Source organism: Rhinatrema bivittatum, chromosome 6 (genome assembly GCF_901001135.1).
Source record: "Rhinatrema bivittatum chromosome 6, aRhiBiv1.1, whole genome shotgun sequence".
NCBI lineage: Eukaryota > Metazoa > Chordata > Amphibia > Gymnophiona > Rhinatrematidae > Rhinatrema > Rhinatrema bivittatum.
In genome coordinates, this window is record NC_042620.1 from 250,465,462 (window position 1) to 250,486,239 (window position 20,778).

General features: G+C 46.6%; 1 protein-coding gene across 2 annotated transcripts in view; it reads right to left on the reverse strand.

Moving 5' to 3' along the window:
• Positions 1-20,778, reverse strand: part of SRRM2 (serine/arginine repetitive matrix 2) — a 225,768-nt gene that overhangs the window by 29,554 nt on the left and 175,436 nt on the right. For both annotated transcript variants that reach the window (XM_029606781.1, XM_029606782.1), the window contains 2 exons: positions 17,946-18,035; positions 17,003-17,144 (listed from right to left, as the gene is read on the reverse strand). In XM_029606781.1, coding sequence (XP_029462641.1) covers positions 17,003-17,144; positions 17,946-18,035 — 232 coding nt within the window. The remainder of the gene's footprint in view (positions 1-17,002; positions 17,145-17,945; positions 18,036-20,778) is intronic.

Genomic DNA, 20,778 nt, shown 5'->3' on the forward strand with positions numbered 1-20,778 from the left:
TATTCTCAGCAGATAAGTGGCTTGAAGGTGAATTGACTGTCTGTGAGCGTGAGAGAAAATCTGCTGAGTCTCCCTGCAGAGGGGCCATGAACTGGACCCGCCTTGCTTGTTTATGTAGAACATGGCGACTTGGTTGTCCGTGTAAATCATCACCCTCCGACCGCGTAGATACTCCTGAAAGGTGAGCAGGGCATTGCGAATCGCCCTGAGCTCTAAGAGGTTTATCTGTAATTCCTGTTCGGCTGGCGACCAAAGTCCTTGTGTCTCCAGGAGGTCTAGATGAGCTCCCCAGCCCTTCCGGGAGGCGTCTGTTGTGAGGACTGCATTGTGTGGCTGGGGGTTGAACGGAGCTCCCTTGCTCAGCGTTGGCACCCTGAGCCACCAGTTGACGTCCCGTCTCATCTGGTTGGTTAATTGTACTCTTTTGTGTAATGGTTGAGTGTGTTGCATCCATTGACGTTTTAGTCCCCACTGCAGGAGTCGCATGTGTAATCTTGTGTTTGGAACCGTGACGTTTGCAGCTGCCATGTGTCCCAGAACTCTCAGTATGGTTCGGGCTGTGGTAGATCGTGCTCTCTGTAGGGATTGGAGCAAAGAGCACATCATTAGTTTCCTGTCTTCTGGCAGGAATGCCCTGGCTTGAAGTGTGTCGAGTCAGGCTCCTATGAATTGTAGAATTTGTGAGGGTTGTAACTTGGATTTTGGATAATTGATGATCAACCCTAGTCGCTGTAAACAGATTATTGCTATGTTGAGATGCGATTTCAAAAGGCTCGGATCAGACGCTACTAGTAGCCAGTCGTCGAGGTAAGGAAATATAGTTAGCCCCTGTAAGCGAAGATGGGCCACCACTACCACCATGCACTTGGTGAATACCCTGGGTGCTGCCGAAAGTCCAAAAGGTAGGACCTTGTATTGGTAATGTTGATTGCGGTATTGGAAACATAGGTACTGCCAATAGGATTTGTGGATCAGAATGTGTGTATATGCATCCTTGAGGTCTATAGAACACATCCAATCCTTGGGTTGTAATAAGGGCAGGATGGACTTCAGGGATACCATCTTGAACTTTTCCCAAACTAGGCACTTGTTGAGTTCTCTGAGGTCCAGAATGGGCCGGCTGCCCCCTGATTTCTTTGGAATAAGGAAATATGGGGAGTAGAACCCCTGGCCCTTCAACGCCCGAGGGATCGGGTGGATAGCTTTTTGATGAAGAAGGGTGGTTAACTCCTGGGCCAGTTGGGGTTGTAACGGACTCCTCTTTTGCAGGGGGAAGTGCGGAGTGATGGTTTGGATAGGAAGTGTAACTGATATCCGTTTTGTACGATGTCGAGAACCCACTGATCGGTCGTGATGGTTTGCCATGCGGCATAACAAGCGGTTATCCTGCCCGGGGGAGCTTCTGGTAAAGAGGGTGGCAGTGAGCTCAAAAAGACTGCGCAGTCTTTGCTGTGACTGCTGTCTGCTGTGGTTGTTGCTGGCGTTGTGAACGTGGTTTGCCTCTCCTCTGTTGTTGCTGAGGAGGATTATTAATGGGTTGTCTATGGTAGGGTAGATAGGACTGCGGCCTGAAGTTCTGATAATTCCTATACGGCCTCCTGGAGAAGGGCTGTCTGCGCGAGGAAGTGAAATATAGTTTAGCAGACGTTGGAGCTGCGAGTGACTGAACAGCTAGTGCTTGATCTTTTAGTTTACTAACCGTATCATGCAGACGGTCTCCAAAGAGGTTATTGCCTGAGCATGGTAAATTAGCGAGTTTTTCGTGGAGATCTTCTCTAATGGCACTAGCCTTGAGCCAGGCTAGACGTCTGGCAGCTATCGCCATAGCTGAAGCCCTTGAATTTTCGAATCCTTCGTAAACCGCTCTCAGCATATGACGCGTGCACTCTTCCATGTCTGATATCGGGGATGGAATGTCTTCCCCCAATGCCGTGAACATGCCTTTGGTGGCTTGTAGGCATTCGTACATGTACTGTACCATGTAGAAGTGATGGTGATGAATTCGAGCCGTGAGCATTGCGTTCTGATAAACGCGTTTCGCAAAGTCGTCTAGGCATTTATTGTCCTTCCCAGGAGGGGCGGATGCATGCGATTTTGTTTTTCGAGACCTTTGAAGTGCCGACTCTACTACTATGGATTCATGTGGTAGTTGAGGGATGGCGTACGTAGATGGCCTTTGTAGCTTGAATTTCAAGTCGGTCTTCCGAGATACTGCAGGCAAAGCATAGGGAGTGTCCCATGACTTTTGTAGGACTCTGTGCAGAACCGCGTGTGGTGGAAGAGCCGACGGCTCCCCCGGGGCGTCGAAAATCTTGAGCAACCCAAATGTCTCTGCTCTCGGCTCTGGTAATTTCTGTATATCCAGTTTTAGGATGTTTCCCATTTTGTCAACGAACTTGGGATACGTGAGATCCTCCGGGGGGTTTGGTTCCGCCGGCTGCTCCGGCGGATCAGATGGATAACCTGTAGATGATATAGGTGAGGAATGTGTCGATATGGAATCTCTGTGAGGAGAAGGGAAAACTGGAGAGATTGGTGGAGAGCGGGACAATGTGGATGGAATATCCCGTTGAGTTTGCGCAGTCTCTGGGGGAGTAGATTCTGGTGGTAGAGTGTACGAGGATTGCACGGTTTCAAAGAATCCCGCTAAGGATTGTGTGAAGTCCCAAAAAGCCTTTGAAGTATGAGGTGGCATTGGGGGGCGTTTCGCCAATTGCGTTAATTCCGAAGGAAGAGGATTAGCATCCTTCTCCAAGTCTGATTGATCACTCCAGTTCGCTCCATTGTGACTTTTGGACTGTACACTGCGTGTACTACTGGGAGACGGAGATGATGAAATAGGTATTACTCCGTGCGAAGTCGAGTGAGAGTGATTAGATCTACTCCTATAATGGGAGGAGGATGAAGAAGAAGATTTTCCCTTTCTGTGATGGGAAACATGATGCCGCTTCGATTGCCCATGGCCTAGACTAGGGGAGGGCGATGAGTTAGAGTAGTGACGATGTCTCTTCCTTGTAGAGGAAGCTCTACTTCTCGGGAATCCTTGTCCGAGCGTGCCTTTCTGCATGAGTGGTTCTCCGTTCGTGGAGATCTGTCTCGTGACTTATACCCATGTTTACTTCTGTGTGTATCGTCCGATATCGACTGGTCATGCTCCGATATCTGGAGAGGATCTGCTGTTGTCAGGGCCTGGTGGTCCTGTCTCGGCTGTTCCCCCCGTACAGGTGTGTTTGGCACCTGAAGCGGCGTTGTCGATGTAGTTTTGATATGCGATGTGGTATTTGCCCCGCTAGGCTTTAATTTTATGTTTCGCCGCTCGGACTCCAAGGACCCCTGTTTTGAGCTGGACGTATGCTGCGGCGCCGATGCCGAGCCGACTGCTCCGATGGTTCGGGTCCGGAAGTGGAGTTTGACTTCTTCCGCTCCGATTCAGATGTCTTCGGCGCCGGTTTTACTTTCGGCGCCGACTGCGTTTTCAGCGCTGACTGAGACGTGTTCGGCGCAGAGTGTGGCTTTTTCGGCACCGACTGGGAAGTCCCCGGCGCCGGCCGCGATGTCATCGGCGCCGCCTCTGATAACTTCGGCTCTGGCTCCGAGCCCTTCAGTGTCATCTTTGGTCTTTTTCGTGCCGGCTCCGTGCGTTTAGTCGGCTCCAATTGCGGCTTCATCTCCGTGGCCTGAGGCAACGGTTGCTTCGAAAGTATCAAGGCCCTTACTGGATTGTCCTGGAGTGGCCTTTGGGAACAGGGCTCAGACAGTTTGAAAGGCCTCTGTTTCCCGGCATCGAGTCTCTGGGACTGAAGACCAGATCCCTGGTCTGCATTGTCCCTGGGTTTCCTTTTAGCCTCACGTACCTTCGGTGACTGAGGGTCCCAGGAAGCCGCTCTTTTAGTGGAGGCCGAAGATCTTGATTTGGGTCCCGGGGAAGAATGGGTAGTGGACGCCTTATCTTCCAAGGGGAGCTCCAGCCAGCGATAACTCCTGTGGCGACGAGCTCTCGGTGACATCCTGTCGCAATGTTCGCAGTCAGATTGAATGTGGTCGCGCCCCAAACAGCGGTAGCAGCGATCATGCCCGGTGACGGACATGATCTTACCGCAAGGGCACGGTTTAAATCCCGACTGCTTTTTTGACATTTTTGCAAAGTTTCTTCTGTGGAGAAGAAGGCTCCGCGTGCGCTCCCGTGCACGGAAAAAAACAGACTGAGGAGAACCGTTGACTCCTGCGCGGGAACAGACGCGCAGCCGCAGAGGATCAAAAAAATCTTCACTCTGCTATGAAGCTCTGCCTCCCAGGCCCTGATTGACTGTTCCCATACAGCATGGCTAATTCAGCCCTGCTATCGACGGGAAAGGAGAAATTCAGGAGGAGAGATATGCAAAGGGTAACAAAGATTTTTCAGCATAAGGAGACTACTTTTTAAAGTAAAATTTAGAGAAATTCCGAGAGAAGACGCCTTATAAACATCCTCTATGCCAGGGATAGGCAGCTCCAGTCCTGGAGTGCCACAAACATCTGGTTTTCAGGACATCAACAATGAATATGCATGTGATATATTTGCATACAATATGAGGCAATGCATGCAAATACACTTCATGCATATTCATTGTGGATATCCTGAAAACTAGACCTAGTTGTGGCACTCCAGGACTGTCTGTGCCTACCTCTGCTCTATGCTAATACTTTTAGCATGATCTTTTTCTGATTCCAGGTGATTCCCCAATATCCCATTTTAGCCCTATTTTTAATAATTTTAGATAACCCTTTGAAGCTTGTTATAGTCCTATTTTATTCTAAGGAAGACTATGCTGTTTCAACTGGGAAATAGTGGCAAAATATTGTACAACCTGTACTGGCATTTAGCCAATACAGGGAACAGCATCCCTTCAGGGATGCACTGAATTGCTTGAATTCAGCCAAACAGGTTAATTTAAAATTACCTTCTTGATGTCTGATAATATATTAAAATGTTAGCACAACAGAAATTCTGTTTTAATATTGGAACTTTGTCATCTACATCTGAAACTCTGTTTTAGGAGAGTGGGAGTATTATATTTTATAAGAGGAGCCAGCTAACAATCAATATAGAAAAGTTTGGTTCTTTCCTGCTAATTTTCTTTCCTTGAGTCCTACCAGGCCAGTCCAGCCACATGAGCTTTGTTCCCCTAATAGCAGATAGAGATGGGGCACAGCTATTTTGCTATCACCACCCTATATAGACACATGGGATGAACCTAAGCCACCTTTAAATTAGGTGAGAACCTGATAACCCTGCCGTCAAGATGTCTACTCTAAAGGAGGCAACATCCTTTGCCTGCATGATCAGTCTGTAGTGTTGGGAGAAAGAATGCAAAAAAGCCCATGTTGCCACCTGGCCAATCTCCTCCCAGGGAGCTAAATGATGTTCTTCTAAGAATGCCACTTGTGCTCTAGTTGAATGCACTCAATCTCTTATGAACCACAAAACTCTTAGAAATACAGGCTGAGCCTACTGCCTCCTTGAGCCACCTAGCTAATATATCATTTGAAGCCACCTCCTCATACTAACAAAGCAGTATTCTGTGCACATCAAGAAGGTGAAGTTCCATAAACTTCTCAAGCAAACCTGTCTTCATTAAGATGGCACTACCATTATCTGATTCAAAAAAAAATGGTGACACCACCTTAAGTAAGAGACTATCACATGAATTGACATTCCATCTTCCAAAGATTTCAGGAACAGCTCTATACACTATAATGCCTGTAGCTCAGAAATGCATCTGACTGAACAGACCACCACCTGAAAGACCATTTTTAGTGTTAGAACCTTGATCAACACCTCCTTGATGGGTTAAAACAGAAAAATGAAGAAGATGAAGATGCTTGACCCCTTTCAGAAACGTGAAACACATGGAATGATGAATCAGTCAGGATCAAGGTGGGCTGAGGTCAGTGGAGTTTAGAGAGCATCAAGGATAGGCAAGGGTGAGGGCTGGCAGAGAACTAGCAAAGTTGGTTCCCAGACAGAGGCTGAGGCAGGCATAGAACAAGCGAGGACAGAAGATAGTCTGGCTCAGCAACAGAACAACAGTCCGAGGAAAGGCTGAAGAATGGTAAAGGCAGGAACACGGCAAGGCAAGGCAAGCCAAGGCTGGTCAAAGACAGAACAGTAGCAACATAGCACAGGAAGATCTCTTGCCATGGATCTAGCATGATTACTTATTTTTTTAACCCATTACAACAGCCTTGTCTTTAAAGGAAAAGTAAGGATGAAATAATACAATACTTATCATTTTGAGAACAAATGTTCCTGCAGAAGAGAGCTCAGGAGACAATCTGAACTTAGGTTCCAAACCTACAGATGCTGCCTACAGTGTGAGTAATTGTATATAATCCCAGGAATTTGTGAATTTTTTTTGTAATTGGCAAAAATTATCAACCATTCAAGGATATATAAGCATTTTATTTTGAAAGTAATGAATTGAACTTACAAGTAGTTTTTTTTCGGAGGGGGGAGGGGGAAGGAGCCATGCTTTTTGATTCTAGGAATGTAGTAATGATGCCCTGATTAAATAGTAATCCAGGTATGGCAAACCATTATCAATTATTTTCTTAGACATGCTGCTAAAGCTATCATTACTTCAGTGAGTGATCTTTACATGCTCTGAACTGAAAATGTTTCTTGGTTATAAGCCCAAAGAAGAAATCTGATGCCTTTAGGCACTTCAAAGCAAATTACATTTGGATACTGAAGGTTAAATGGAATCACTAATATTTTTAAAGACAGCTGCTTACTGGCATCCACAAAAAGAGGATCTGAGAGATAATGTATGACCTAGATATTCCAGGAATAGATTTTCCTACTTTTTGAAATGTCATCTTTTGACCTTTGGATTTTAAGGGTGGAGAAGTATAATGAATACTTTGACTGTAACTCCTAGAATCACTGTATTAACCATATTCAGAGGGATAGCAGTGTTAGTCTGGTGTAGCAACAATGACAAGAGGTGAATGGCACATTATAGACTAACCAATTTATTGAAGCAGGAGCTTTCGAGGACAGAGTCTAGGACAGATGCATGAAGTGTAGTACAGGAGATGGGTAAAATAAACATAATGCTGGGTAGGTGGGAGGAAGATACAGAAGAAAGGAAAGACAATGAATAAGGCAGGGCAGGGTGTGGAAAGTGTTAAAAGGACAGTTCAGCCTGACAACTGAGATAAGTGTGAAGACAGGATGATCTGAAAACAGTTAAGTTCATAGATACATGTAGTGTGCCAAGAAGCCACCGTCTCTGTTGACACCTAGGGCGTTGATACACTTTTTGATGAGTTTCAGTTCAACAATTTTTTGCTGCAGCCAGTGTTGACCATGAACTCTAACAAAGCAAAAAATGGTCCTAGGACTAAACTTTTTTTTTTTTTTTATTATTGTTTTTAGTTCTTCAAAAAATTAGCCTTCCTCTGAAAGGCAATTTAAAAAGTATCAATTTAAACTATCAGCCAGGGTCATAGCCATAAAATACTTCTAGCTCTTCCCCAAGAAGCTATTAAAACGGAAGCAACTTTTATAAGGTCACTTAGGTCCGATAGACATGCAGCTACAGTTTTGGGCTGGATCAGGTCCTCACAGTTCAAAAGCTTCTTAATTTTGAACACAAGTGTTTTTAAGACAAAGCTCAAACAGGTTGCCATTTGCTCTGCTAAAAAGAACTGGAAAGAAATTTTATGTTAATTTATTCCCATATCCAAACATCAAGAAAGATGCTTTCTCCCAGAGGGATCACTGATTTAATGGTCACTGGAGGGACCACTGTATTAAAACCATGGCTTTTAAAATAAATGATCTAGGAAACTTGAAGAAAGTGAGCTTAGAGATCTCTCTCTTCTCTGAAACAAGTTTCTAGCAAGTGTCCCTCAGATGAAACAATAACTAATACCTGATGTACTAGAAAAGGCTGTTGCAGCATATGTATAACCTTTTATACCCACAGTCGGGGCTCTCTAATAATTTATACTCTGCCAGTCTTAAGGAAGAATGCTGTTATCGCTTCTTAATCCATTAAAGAAAAAGCGTCTTTCCTTCAAAAACCTTTTCCCCATTTTTACCAGGGACACAAAACTGTGTCCCTGGTAAAAATGTCTGCAATAAAAAGATATACTGCATTAGAAATGCAATGGAAATGTCTGCAATAGAAAAGATATACTGCATTAAAGGCAGGGATTTTTAACCCAATAAGAAAATTATTCCTTACCTGCTAATTTTCATTCCTGTAGTACCATGGATCAGTCCAGACAGTGGGTTATATCCCCCGACCAGCAGATGGAGTCAGAACAGAGTTTGAGAGCGTCAGCATATAGAGTAGTGCACCCTCTGCTGGAGCTCAGTATTACGCATAGCAAAGCCCAAAAGAAAAACACAACATTTTGGATCCAGAACCGTTCCCAAAGAGGAACAGAGAAAGATATAAGTAAACAAACGGTCAACGGGACCACCAACAGTCAACTTGTGAGGAGCTGTGAACAGTAACAATAATCAGAGACAAACAGAATGAAAGTTAACTGGAAGAATCCGAGCAGGACCTAATGAAACCCCTAGTGGCGGGAGTCTGGACTGATCCATGGTACTACAGGAACGAAAATTAGCAGGTAAGGAATAATTTTCTTTTCCCTGTACGTACCTGGATCAGTCCAGACAGTGGGATGTACCCAAGCTTCCCTAAACATTTTTATTAATGTTATTTAGCTTTTTGCTTTGTTTAAAATTATTTCATTATTGACATTTAAATGTATTAGACTAAGGAATTTTACTTCCTGCTTATTCTGTTTCATTGTAAACCGGTTTGATATGCATTTTATGCAGGAAAATCGGTATAAAAAAAACCTAACTAAATAAATAAATAAATAAAATAAAATAAACCGGGTGGGGTCCTGAGAGACCTGCTCGGAGAACTTGATCGCCAAAAGAACCCGCGCACTGAGGTGCCAGGTATAGTCTGTAATGTCTGGAAAAAGTGTGCAACGACTTCCACGTCGCCGCACGGCAGATTTCCTGGGAGGAAACGGAGCGGGATTCCGCTCAGGACGCCGCTTGGGATCGCGTGGAATGAGCCGACACGCTGCAAGGCGGCACCCGCCCCGCCGCAATGTAAGCCGATGAGATGGCGTCCTTTATCCAGCGCGCAATAGTCGTCTTGGATGCCTGAGAACCTCTCCTCGGTCCTGACCAGAGGACAAACAAATGATCGGATACCCGGAAGTCATTGGTAACCTCCAGGTAACGGAGCAGTACACGCTTGACGTCCAGGAGCCGGAGAGACCGGGGTTCCTGTGGAGCAAACGCTGGAAGCTCCACCGTTTGATTGACGTGGAAGGCCGAGACCACCTTTGGTAGGAAGGATGGCACTGTACGAAGGGAAACCCCGGAGTCGGAGAAACGCAGATAAGGGTCCCGGCAGGACAAGGCTTGAAGCTCTGAGATCCGGCGAGCAGAAGAGATGGCTACCAGGAAAACCGTCTTGAGGGTCAGGTCCTTGAGGGAGGACCCCCTCAGGGGTTCAAAAGGAGGGCCCGACAGCGTTCGCAGCACCAAGTTGAGGCTCCAAGAAGGGAAAGGATCCCTGACCGGTGGCCGTAGGCGTCTGGCACCCTTCAGAAAACGTGCGATATCCGGCTGAAGGGGTAGAGAGCAGTCCTTCTGTAGCAAGACATTCAAGGCCGCCACCTGAACCCGGAGCGAATTATAGGCGAGACCCTTATCCAGACCATCCTGTAGGAAATGAAGGATCAGCTGGACAGTCGCTTCCATGGTTTGGACTCCGCGGTCGGAGCACCATGCTTCGAAGACCTTCCAAACTCGAACGTAAGCGACGGAGGTCGAAGGCTTGCGGGAACGAAGCATCGTTGAGATCACTGTCTCCGGGTAGCCTCTGCGGCAGAGACGGCGCCGTTCAAAAGCCAGGCCTCAAGACAGAAGAGTTCTGCCTGCTCGAAAAATACCGGCCCCTGGCGCAGAAGATGAGGAAGATGGGACAGGCAAAGTGGGCCGTCCACCATCATCTGAAGTAGATCTGCGAACCATGGCCGACGGGGCCATTCCGGGGCGACGAGAATTACAGTCCCTTGATGATGTTCCAACCTGCGGAGAACCTTGCCGACCAGAGGCCAAGGAGGAAACACAGAGCAGTTGATCCGACGGCCACGGAAGGGCGAGGGCATCCACCCCCTCCGCGCCGCGCTCTCTTCTGCGGCTGAAGAAGCGTGGAGCCTTGGCGTTGAGAAAGGTCGCCATTAGATCGAGGCGTGGAGTCCCCCAACAACGGATGATAAGATGCATTGCCTCGGAGAGAGCCCACTTGCCGGGGTCTAGCTGTTGACGACTCAGGAAGTCCGCCTGAACGTTGTCCACCCCGGCGATGTGAGAGGCCGCTATCCGGACGAGATTGCTCTCCGCCCACTCCATCAGGGGAGTAGACTCGAGGGAGACATGCTTGCTTCTTGTCCCCCTTGACGATTGATGTAGGCCACGGTGGTGGCGTTGTCCGAGAGGATCCTCACCTCTCTGTGTCGCACCAGGGGAAGAAAACGCTGTAGAGCGAAACGCACGGCTCTTGTTTCTAGGCGATTGATCGGCCACTTTGCCTCCTCTGGCGTCCAAGTCCCTTGAGTGGTGCTTCTTTCGCAGACGGCGCCCCATCCCGCGAGGCTGGCATCGGTGGTCACCACCACCCAAATTGGGAGCCTCGAGCGAGACTCCCCGAGCCAGATGCGAGGGGACACGCCACCAATCCAGGCTTTTCCTGGCTAATGGTGGAAGCGACAGGATCACCTGATACTCCTGGGAGACTGGTTTCCAGCGGGATAGTAGGGACGCCTGCAGTGGACGCAGGTGTGCAAACGCCCAGGGTACCATGTCGATGGTGGAAGCCATTACTCCCAGGAGCTGCAGATAATTCCAGGCGGTTGGTTCTTCCAAAGCCGAAAACCGAGACACGTGCTCTCTCAGGGCTTGCGCCTTGTCCTGGCGCAGGAACACCATACCCCACCGGGTATCGAAGCTCGCTCCTAAGAAATCCAGGTGTTGCGAGGGCACAAGGGAACTCTTTGGAAGGTTCACCACCCAGCCCAGAGAGCATAGGAATTGTACTACTCTGGCCACTGAGGTCTGACCATGTGAGAAGGATTTCGCTCGAATCAGCCAGTCGTCTAGGTACGGATGTACTAGGATACCCTCCTTGCGGAGGGCCGCCGCCACCACTACCATGATCTTTGTGAAGGTCTGAGGTGCGGTCGCCAAACCGAAGGGAAGCGCCTTGAACTAAAAGTGTTGACCGAGAATCTTGAAGCGAAGATACCGCCGGTGAGCCGGCAGGATGGGAATGTGCAAGTATGCTTCCGAGAGATCCAGTGAAGCGAGGAATTCTCCCTTGTGCACTGCGGCAATCACTGATTGAAGAGTCTCCATGCGGAACCGGGTGACCCTGAGGGCCTTGTTTACCTCCTTCAAGTCCAGGATGGGGCGAAAAGAACCGTCCTTTTTGGGAACGATGAAGTAAATGGAATAGTGGCCCAAGCCCACCTCGAAGGGGACGGGAACGATGGCCCCTATTTCCTGCAGTCGGTCTAGTGTTTGTTGAACCGCTATCCTCTTGAGATCCGAACCGCAGGGGGAGCGGACAAATTCCAAGGCGTAACCGTCTCTTATGGTGTCCAGCACCCACTGGTCCGTGGAGATAACTGACCACTCCTCGTAGAAGTCCATGAGGCGGCCTCCGATCCGGGGAGGTGAGAAGTGGGCTCCTTTGGCATCATTGGGATGACTTTGTGGGCGGAATTCCCTGCCCTGGACCCTCTCTCGCGGGCCTCCGCCCACGAAAGGAACGAGACCAAGGCTGGGATCTTGTCTGCTGTGTCCGGGAACCGGACTGCCGGTAAGACCTATAATGTCGCTGTGCCCTGGCTCTACTGGAAGAAAATGACCTGAAGGAACGCTGTCTATCCTCCGGCAGCTGATGCACCGAATTTTCCCCCAGTGACTTGATGATCTGATCCAGGTCCTCTCCAAATAAAAACTTTCCCCGAAAGGGGAGGGAGCCAAGGCTCGACTTGGAGGAAGCATCCGCTGCCCAGTTGCGAAGCCACAAGAGCCGTCGGGCTGCTACAACCGAAACCATGGACCGCGCCATTACGAGAAAGAGATCATACAGGGCGTCTGCCCCGTATGCTATGGCAGATTCCAGACGGTCCGCCTGGGCGGCCTCTTCGGGGGGCAATTCCTGAGAGGTGAGAAGCTGCTGTACCCAGAGTAAGCTGGCCCTTTGCGCGAGCGAACTGCACATCACGGCCCGCATACCTAGGGCGGAGACTTCGAAGACCCTCTTGAGGAAGGTTTCTAGTTTACGGTCCTGCGTATCCCGCAGGGCCATTCCACCCGTGACCGAGATGGTTGTCCTCTTGGTCACTGCCGACACCGCTGAATCCACCTTGGGCACCTTGATAAGATCCAAAAAATCCTCAGGGAGCGGGTATAGCTTTTCCATGGCGCGTGTGACTTTCAAGGACGTCTCGGGAGTGTCCCACTCCCTGGTGAGAAGCTGTAGGAAGGACTCATGGATAGGGAAAGCCCTTGCCCTAGGACGGAGGAGTACTGGATCCCCTTTGTGAGAAGAGGTGGCGACGGCAGGAGCCACAGGGATCGGCGGATCTGGAGGTGGGTCGAGGTCCAGCTCCTGAATAATATGGTGGATGAGCTCATCCAGCTCTTCTTTTTGAAAAATCCGTAGGGCTCGAGGGTCGTCCCCCTCCGTATGTCCATCCGGATGTGCCTCCGGGGGTTCCGGGGAGACGTCTTTCACCGGCGAAGCCGCCCCCGTGGTATGCTGAGGTGGCACGGGAGAGGGAACCGGCAGGGATCCAGGCGTAACGGGCGAGGCGGTGAGACCAACCGCAAGTTTAGGAACCTTGGGGGGAGGGGCCCCCAGGGGATTAGGCGCCTGCGCTCCCATACCCTGCAAATAAGCCATGTGCATTGCCAGAATAAAGTCAGGTGAGAAAAACGGAGAGCTGATTGGAATCCCTGGGGGGGGGGGGGGGGGGGGGAGACGACCGTCCTGGGAGCCCCGGTTGGGCAAACCTCCCGCCGGGGGCAAAGCCTGTTGAGAGCCAGTGCAACCAATCCTGTCTGCATCTGGGAGCGAGTCCGTCTCACGCTGTCCCCCTAAAATGGCCGCCGTTCCCGCCAAAGGCGGCGTCGTGGCCGGCCCGCGCCACACGGGCTGAGGAGGAGGCAGGTCCGAAATCGCACCAGAGGACTGCAGGGTGCCTTCCCCGTCGGGGAAGCACCGCTCACAAAGCCCCTCCCTCAGAAATTGATTCCCCGGCTCGCTGCAGGCCTCACACCTCGAGGACCACGGCATGTCAGCACCGGGAAAAAGAAAAGCCTCGGGGGGGGGGGGGGGGGCAAAGACGAGCTAGTGCCGTGGGGGGGCCTGGAAATGGCCCTAACAACCCGCCGAAGGGGTCCAGGAACTGCGGGGGAAACCCCCGTTTCAGTTGAGCACACACCCACGGGCGGAGCTTGCGAACCGCGGGACCCCCAACGACGCGTGGAGTGGCCGGAACCACCGGCATCCACGGGGCACCACCAAAAAGAAGCAAACCTGTGGAGAAAGAAACTCAAAAAACTTCCACTTACCCCAACGGAAGAGGAAAGGAGTACAGAATAGAGAAGGCAGAGTCACAGACATACACCTCCTCAAAAATTGAACACTTTTTTTTTTTTTTTTTTTTTTAACTTTAAGGATCCAAAATGAAGAGAAACATAAGACAGGGAAATACTGTGGAGAAAAAGAAAGAAATAACTAAAAATGAAGAAACCCTGTCAATCTGGGGGAGCTAGTGGATCCCCCCACTCGCATCTGCTGGAGTCAGAAGAATACTGAGCTCCAGCAGAGGGTGCACTACTCTATATGCTGACGCTCTCAAACTCTGTTCTGACTCCATCTGCTGGTCGGGGGATATAACCCACTGTCTGGACTGATCCAGGTACGTACAGGGAACTCCCATTTGAGACTTAAACTCCCTAGAGGTTACATAGATACCATGCTAAATGCTCCTGGGGATTCCTTACCGCCGGAGATGAAGCACCTAATCCTTCATCCATCTTACATAACACAGAAAGCTAATTAAGGAGTCTGAAAACTTCTTTGAGCAAACACTAATGGAAAAGGTACTGTCTTATAAATCATCCTACTTTACATCAAGTTCTGTTTTCATAGACAGGATGTGAGTTTTGCTTATATGCAGCTACATGAGCCATTTTCAAAAGGGCCTCTGTTCTACAAACGGCAAATAAATTTGATTCTAACACAGGGTAAACATATAACTGTTCTTTTCATGACTTTAGAGCTTGCTCAAGGCCATTAATACTTAATGTTTACATACGCTACCATTTATTTGCCCCAATTTAAGGCAGTGCAGGCTGTTCTGTCTGCCACATCTGATCTATTGCTGCTAAACGGAGCATAACATTGATTAACTAATGGCCTATACATGAAAGCTAAAATTTTAAGTGGCTTGAAGCTTGCTGGTTAAATGCCTTTTAGACTTATCTTTCGGTGTTCAAGGGAGTTATTTTGTCCTCTTACATCGAGAAAGGAAAAGTAGTGAAGATTTAAGATTTGTTTTGTTTTTTTTAAATAAAGAATCCTCTTTTCACTGCACCCCCCCCCCCCCCCACCCCAGGTAGGCACCCATTCACACACACACCCCTTTGATGAGAATGGGTGCATATCCAAATCATAGCTTGCTACTCTGTAAAAATTACAGGTGCATGGTCCAAAACAAAATTCATGCCGATAAAACTACGGGCGATCTTCAAACAGCATAGGAAGACCTTACGCACATCCAACAAATGTAGTTCCTTAGCATATAGAGAAGGAAACTCTTAAGTTGTTTAACCGTGAACTCTTGATGGGAATGGTAACAAAATCAAATTCTAGCTTGCTCTCTGCTAAAAATAAATAAATAATTTTTTTTAATTTTTTTTTTTTTTTTTTTACAGGTTGATGGCCCAATCAAATTGAATGCCTCAGATAAAACGTCTCTTCTCTGTTTCCTTCCAATTAAAATCATAGGCCAGACCAATAATAATATTACTGCTCAAAACAATAGTTCTGCCATTAACTGGAAGCAAGAATACTGGCTTTAACTATCACTGCACCACACACATATAGTAGTGATATCACAGGATTAAAGAAAAAAAAAGTTCTCTGCCTCCATCAACTGGAGGAGCGACTAAACCCAATTGCTCTGGTGTAGCAGAAAGCAAAGGAAGAAGCTGTTTCAAACAGCCACCTGCAATGCCAGCACAGAAAATTAAAATAATTGCTTGAGGAGAACTTCTATTCTCCTAACCTGCAATTCCTTCCGTGCCATACATTGTGGTTTTCCACATGACTGTCGAGACCTTTGGAGACTTTAGCATTTCCATTTCTTTGGTGGACGGGAGATGCAGCTTGGGCATTGCTCTACCCACTTTCAGAACTACTTTATTGAATCTGCCAGGCATTTGTGACCCAGACTAGCCACTGCCAGAGACAGGATATTGGACCCAACAGACCATGATCTGCAACAGCATGGTACCTCTCATGCTCTTCTGACTTTGGAGTGTCCCACTCTGCAGAAATCAATGTTTTTTTCCTCCATGAAATTTACGGATGCCAGCTGCTGAAGGTTAAGCTCCCTGCTTGTCAGGGATAGTTTCTCAGCTCTATAAAACTTTTCTCCTACTGCCGGGTGGGGGGGGGGGGGGGGGGGAGGGGAGCTAAACGTCTGGCTAACCTCCCCACCAAGAGCAGGAAAACCAAGCCAATTAAGTGCCACCATGCTGGTTCCCTTCCAGACTCCCCTCCCCCCAATTTGGTCCTACTTAACCAGAATGCTGACACCAAGAACAAACTCCCTCCCCAGCCCGCCCCTCCCTCCCCAGGCACAATCTGTTCCAAACTTTTCAAATTGCAGTCTTGCAGATCCATTATCTGCTGGAGACACAATATTGGTTATGTACCACATTACGACTCTACAAACCAACCAGAAATTTAAGATCTGCTAGTAAGAATTTACTTGATGTACCCACAATCAGGCTCGCAAGATTAAATATAACCAGAGAGAGCGTGCGTTTTCTGTGACAGGCCCCTTATTTTGGAATTCGCTCCCCAATGCTCTAAGACAAATTACTAACCATAAAGAATTCAAAAAAAAAAAAAAAAATCGGTAAAAACATACCTATTCAAAGTAGCATTTGCAGAACATGAAGAAATGAAATCAGTTTGAAATCTCAAATATTGTTTCTGTGACTATCCAGCGATTCATATTGCTATAAACTAGTACACTGATTCATATTGCTATAAACCATATGATAATATTTTGGGAAACCTAGCTTTATTTTATTTTAAAATTCTGACTTTACTCTGTTTTTGTAAAACGTAATATAGTAAATTATTTAATTTAAGAACATATTAGTTAGAATTAGGGCTTAAAGTATACATTGTATTTTTTTTCCTTAACTTTACTTTCATTTACTTTTTGTGTTTTTATTTTATTTAATTAGATGTTTTTAATTTTTATTTTATCTGACGTTATTCTAATATCTGTAAACCGTTTTGGTCAAATTATTATTTGTGAAAGACGGTATAGATATCTTTTAAAATAAATAAATAAAATAAAAATTGCAAAGCTGAGGGTATCTATGTATCCTATATAGGTGATACCGGAAAACCAATCTGTCTTTATCTGTTGGTAGGGGAGCAAAACCCCTGCATCTGGACTGGTCTAGTGCAATGTTGATTTCATACTATTCAAACTAGCCATCTAATACTTAGCCAAGTCAAGAATCTCTTTGGCTAAACAGAGTTTAGAACCATCCAATTCATATAAATAATCCTTACCTTTGTGAAAATGCTTTGAAATTTTTAAAATGGGAACCATCACACTTTGTCCCTGCTTGCTTTTCCTTGAGACTCACCTCTCGTTTGTCTTTGTCTTCCCTGGGACTTGCATGACTCAGCTTTGGAGACCTGGAACGCCTACTGTGAGCATGCTCAGGCTCTGTTTTCTTCCCCTGCTGCTGAACTGGAGCCCTCAAACCTGTGGATGAGCTCCGTGACCTAAGGAAAGCACACAGGGGAATGTTTAACAGAATCGTGAATGCTATACATTAGAATCATAGTCAAATTAGCATGAAAAATATCTCACACTAAGAAGAGGGTCTCATAGAATCCCATTAATTTAAAACAAAGAGCCAAACTTAAGGCCTGCGCCAAACATGCAAATCATCTACGTCTGTTTTTTATAATAATGAAAGAATGTGTATCCCAAGCCTTTAATTTCCTGCAACTGCAGAAAAAAAAAAAGCTTTCACACAAAAATTACGTAGCAAAAACTTGTAAAAAGCACTGCAAGTATTTTGCTCGTAAGGGTTAAATATAAAGATGTTATAGTATGCAGAAAGCACTGTAGGACTTTTCCTCAATGTATTAAAAAACAAAAGCAAATTAAGCAAAACTTTAGTATCATCTCTAAAGCTAATTCCAACCCCCAAAGTAACTTTTTGGCACATTTTATTCTGGAACCTGGTCACTGAGCTACTAAATGCATGTGTCATGCCCATGAGTTGTGATTATATAAACAGTATTGCTCTGAATTTCTAAACACAAAATTTAAGACCATCTTCCCTCCTATTGATACATGAAAATATTATGATTGACCACCTCCCAGTAACAGCAAGCTAAAGAAATGTCAATCTGCAACAAAATTAATTGTTCATATTAAACTCTGCTGTTTTAGTATCTAAAATAGATTCTGTGGAGCCTTATATCCATAGGATATTAATGCTGTATTGTTTGGGTGAGGGGTCTAGTCTGCTCTCCATGCTCATTCTCATGTTATGTTACTGTTATCTTATTCACCTGCTGCGTGAGTTATCAGAAGAGGAGGAGGAGCTGGAGGAGGAAGACCGATCATGCTGCTTCTTCTGAGGCAGAGATGTACTGCGTGACCTGAGGACACAGATAGTGCCTTTTAAAACAAATCAGCTGAACTAAAAAAAATGTACAATTATAAATGTACTGAGGAATGAAAAATCGAGCAAAAAGCTGCAGGGGGAGGGAAGTGAATGGAGGCATATTGATATTGTTTTCCAGTTGAATTGTTTACATACATGTGCATACATATAAAGTACTGTACCCCTAATCAAACTACTATACTTCAATGGATTCCTAAGTGAATAGAAGCTGACCACCTCTGTATGGTACAAAAGTTACACATCTTTCTGCAATTTTTAATACAAAATTACTATTTGCTAATTTTAAACACATTGAAAATAATACAACAGTGAATATGGCATGTACATAAGTTTAAACACTCTTCCAGTTGATTCATTACTACTTTTTTTTTTTTTTTTTTTTTTTAATTTAAGGAGTCCCATAAAGTTGATCGACTTGTTAGGCCTTCAATTAGTCAGGTGAAGACAATTTCCAAGGGTGAACAAATACTTTGATCCTTCTAATTTCCCAGGGCAGTTTCTCAAATAGGTTTGTTTTGTGCTTATCTTGACAGGAATGAGCATCATTTGTAAACCAGGGCATGTTGAATGATCTCAAATTTACTGCTAATGCTTTTCTTTGTGATTGCTATTCTGTCTAAATTCAACAACTATGGGCTCCTCTAAACAGCAGCTGTGAGAGAATTTGAAAATTAAGATACTGCAGTTCATACTTAAAAAGCAGAGGGGCTATTAAAAATCTCTCTACACACGTCCAGTTAGCAATTTCAACTGTCAGAAACATTAAGAAATGGAAATTAAATGGAACGGTTGAAAGTAGGGCAAGATCTGGAAGGCAAAAAATTCTAACCGCACCGCCGAAAACCTGGTCAGATCTGTAAATCATCTGCATAAAATACCAGTGTTTATGGTTCTGCAGGCCTTGGTATTGTCTCCCTTTGAGCCTCTGAAGCATGCTCAAGATGCTAAAGATGATGGCTAGGCAATGCCTAGCTTGATTATTTCGTTATAGGAGAAACAAAAATGTTTAAATAAATAAATACCGTGTTTCCCCGAAAATAAGACATCCCCCAAAAATAAGACCTAGTAGGGATTTTGCCGAATTCTTAAATATAAGACCTCCCCCGAAAGTAAGACATCCCTTGTAAACAGGGGCGGATTGACCTATCGGGGGATCGGGCTTCCCCCGGTGGGCCGGTCAATCCTGTGACGTCATTTTTTTAAATTTTTTTAAAATAAAGTTTCCAAAGTATTAGGGGCAGACGCGAGCAGTGGTATCCGGAGGGGAGCCGATGCGCCCGGGCGCAAGGAGGCTCATGCGGCCGCTGAGCCTCCTTGCCCGAAGAAAAAGATCGCGCAATCGAATGCGCTGATGCTCTTTCTCCTTCCTGCCTGTGCGGCCCCGGAAGTAAACGTTGCCGGAGCCGCATGGGCAGGAAGGAGAGAGCATCAGCGCGTGCAGAAGAGGAGCCGCCGCGGGCTGCTGCGAATCCCAAGTCGCAGCGGCCCAAGAAGAGGAAGAGGCCCGAGAAGTTCAGGGCCGCTGCAGAGCCCATCCTGCGGCGACCCGCGAAGAGATGGCCCAGAGGTGAGAGAGAGGCTGAGGGTCTGTAGAGTGTGTGTGCGTGCGTGTATGAGATGAGTTGAGAGATTGTGTGTGGGAGCGAGGATCTGAATGTTTGCAGAGGCAGCATGTGAGAGCCTCTGTGTGTGTGAGAGAGACAGCGTGTGACGGTGAGAGCCTTTGCTTGAGCAAGACAGCATGTGGGAATGAGAGAGAGCCTGTGTGTGTGAGCGTCAGACAGCATGTGCCAGTGAGAGGCTGTGTGTATGAATGATTGTATGAGAGACAGCATGTGACAGTGAGAGTCTGTGTGTGTGTGAGAGAGAGAAATGCATGTGAGAATGAGAACCTGACTGTGTTTGAGGGAAGAAGATGGAGAGAAAAGAAATACGGAAGAAAAAAGGACAATATAAAAGGAATTGGCAAAAAAATAAGAAAGGGAAGGTGGAAAAAAAAAAAGCCTGTGACCAACCGATTAGAAAACTAACATCAGCCAGCAAAGGTAAAAAAAAAAAAATTACTTTTTAGTGATTGGCACATGTAATCTTTGGGAATGTGCAAGAGTAGCACTTTCTCCATGCGGATCTCACAATGTACGAGATCAGCATGGAGGAAGTAGAAGCCCACGGGGCCTGCACAGAGGAGGCAGCAGAATGGGCTTCAGTGTCAGTAGCAGTAACCGGCGCCTCCCCAATAGCCACGCGGCATCAGTGACAGTGGCAGCAAGATTACTGACATCTGGGGATGGTGGCAGTACCAGTCGGGGGACCCCTTCCAAGCAGTGTGCAGAGGTTCAAAAGCAGCAGAGTCAGCCCAAGCTGACTACCATGAATGCTGCACACTCCTACCTCTCTCTGACAGCACACTGGTGAGGCATGGCTGACGCAGGGGCAGCCAGCAGCTCTATTAGACATCCCCTGAAAATAAGGCCTAGCGCATCTTTGGTAGCAAAAATTAATATAAGACACTGTCTTATTTTCGGGGAAACAGGGTAAATAGATGGCCATCTACTCAGCTCACCACATTTCAAAGATTCAAGCCTTGTCCTGTAGAGATCCTTTCCTCGTGAAATCTTCTGATTTAGTGAACTTTTGTCCAGTTCTTTCATTTTTGCTGCAAGTCTTATCTGATTTACAAGTTAACCAGTTGGTGGTGCTTCCAGCATTTTCTGAGG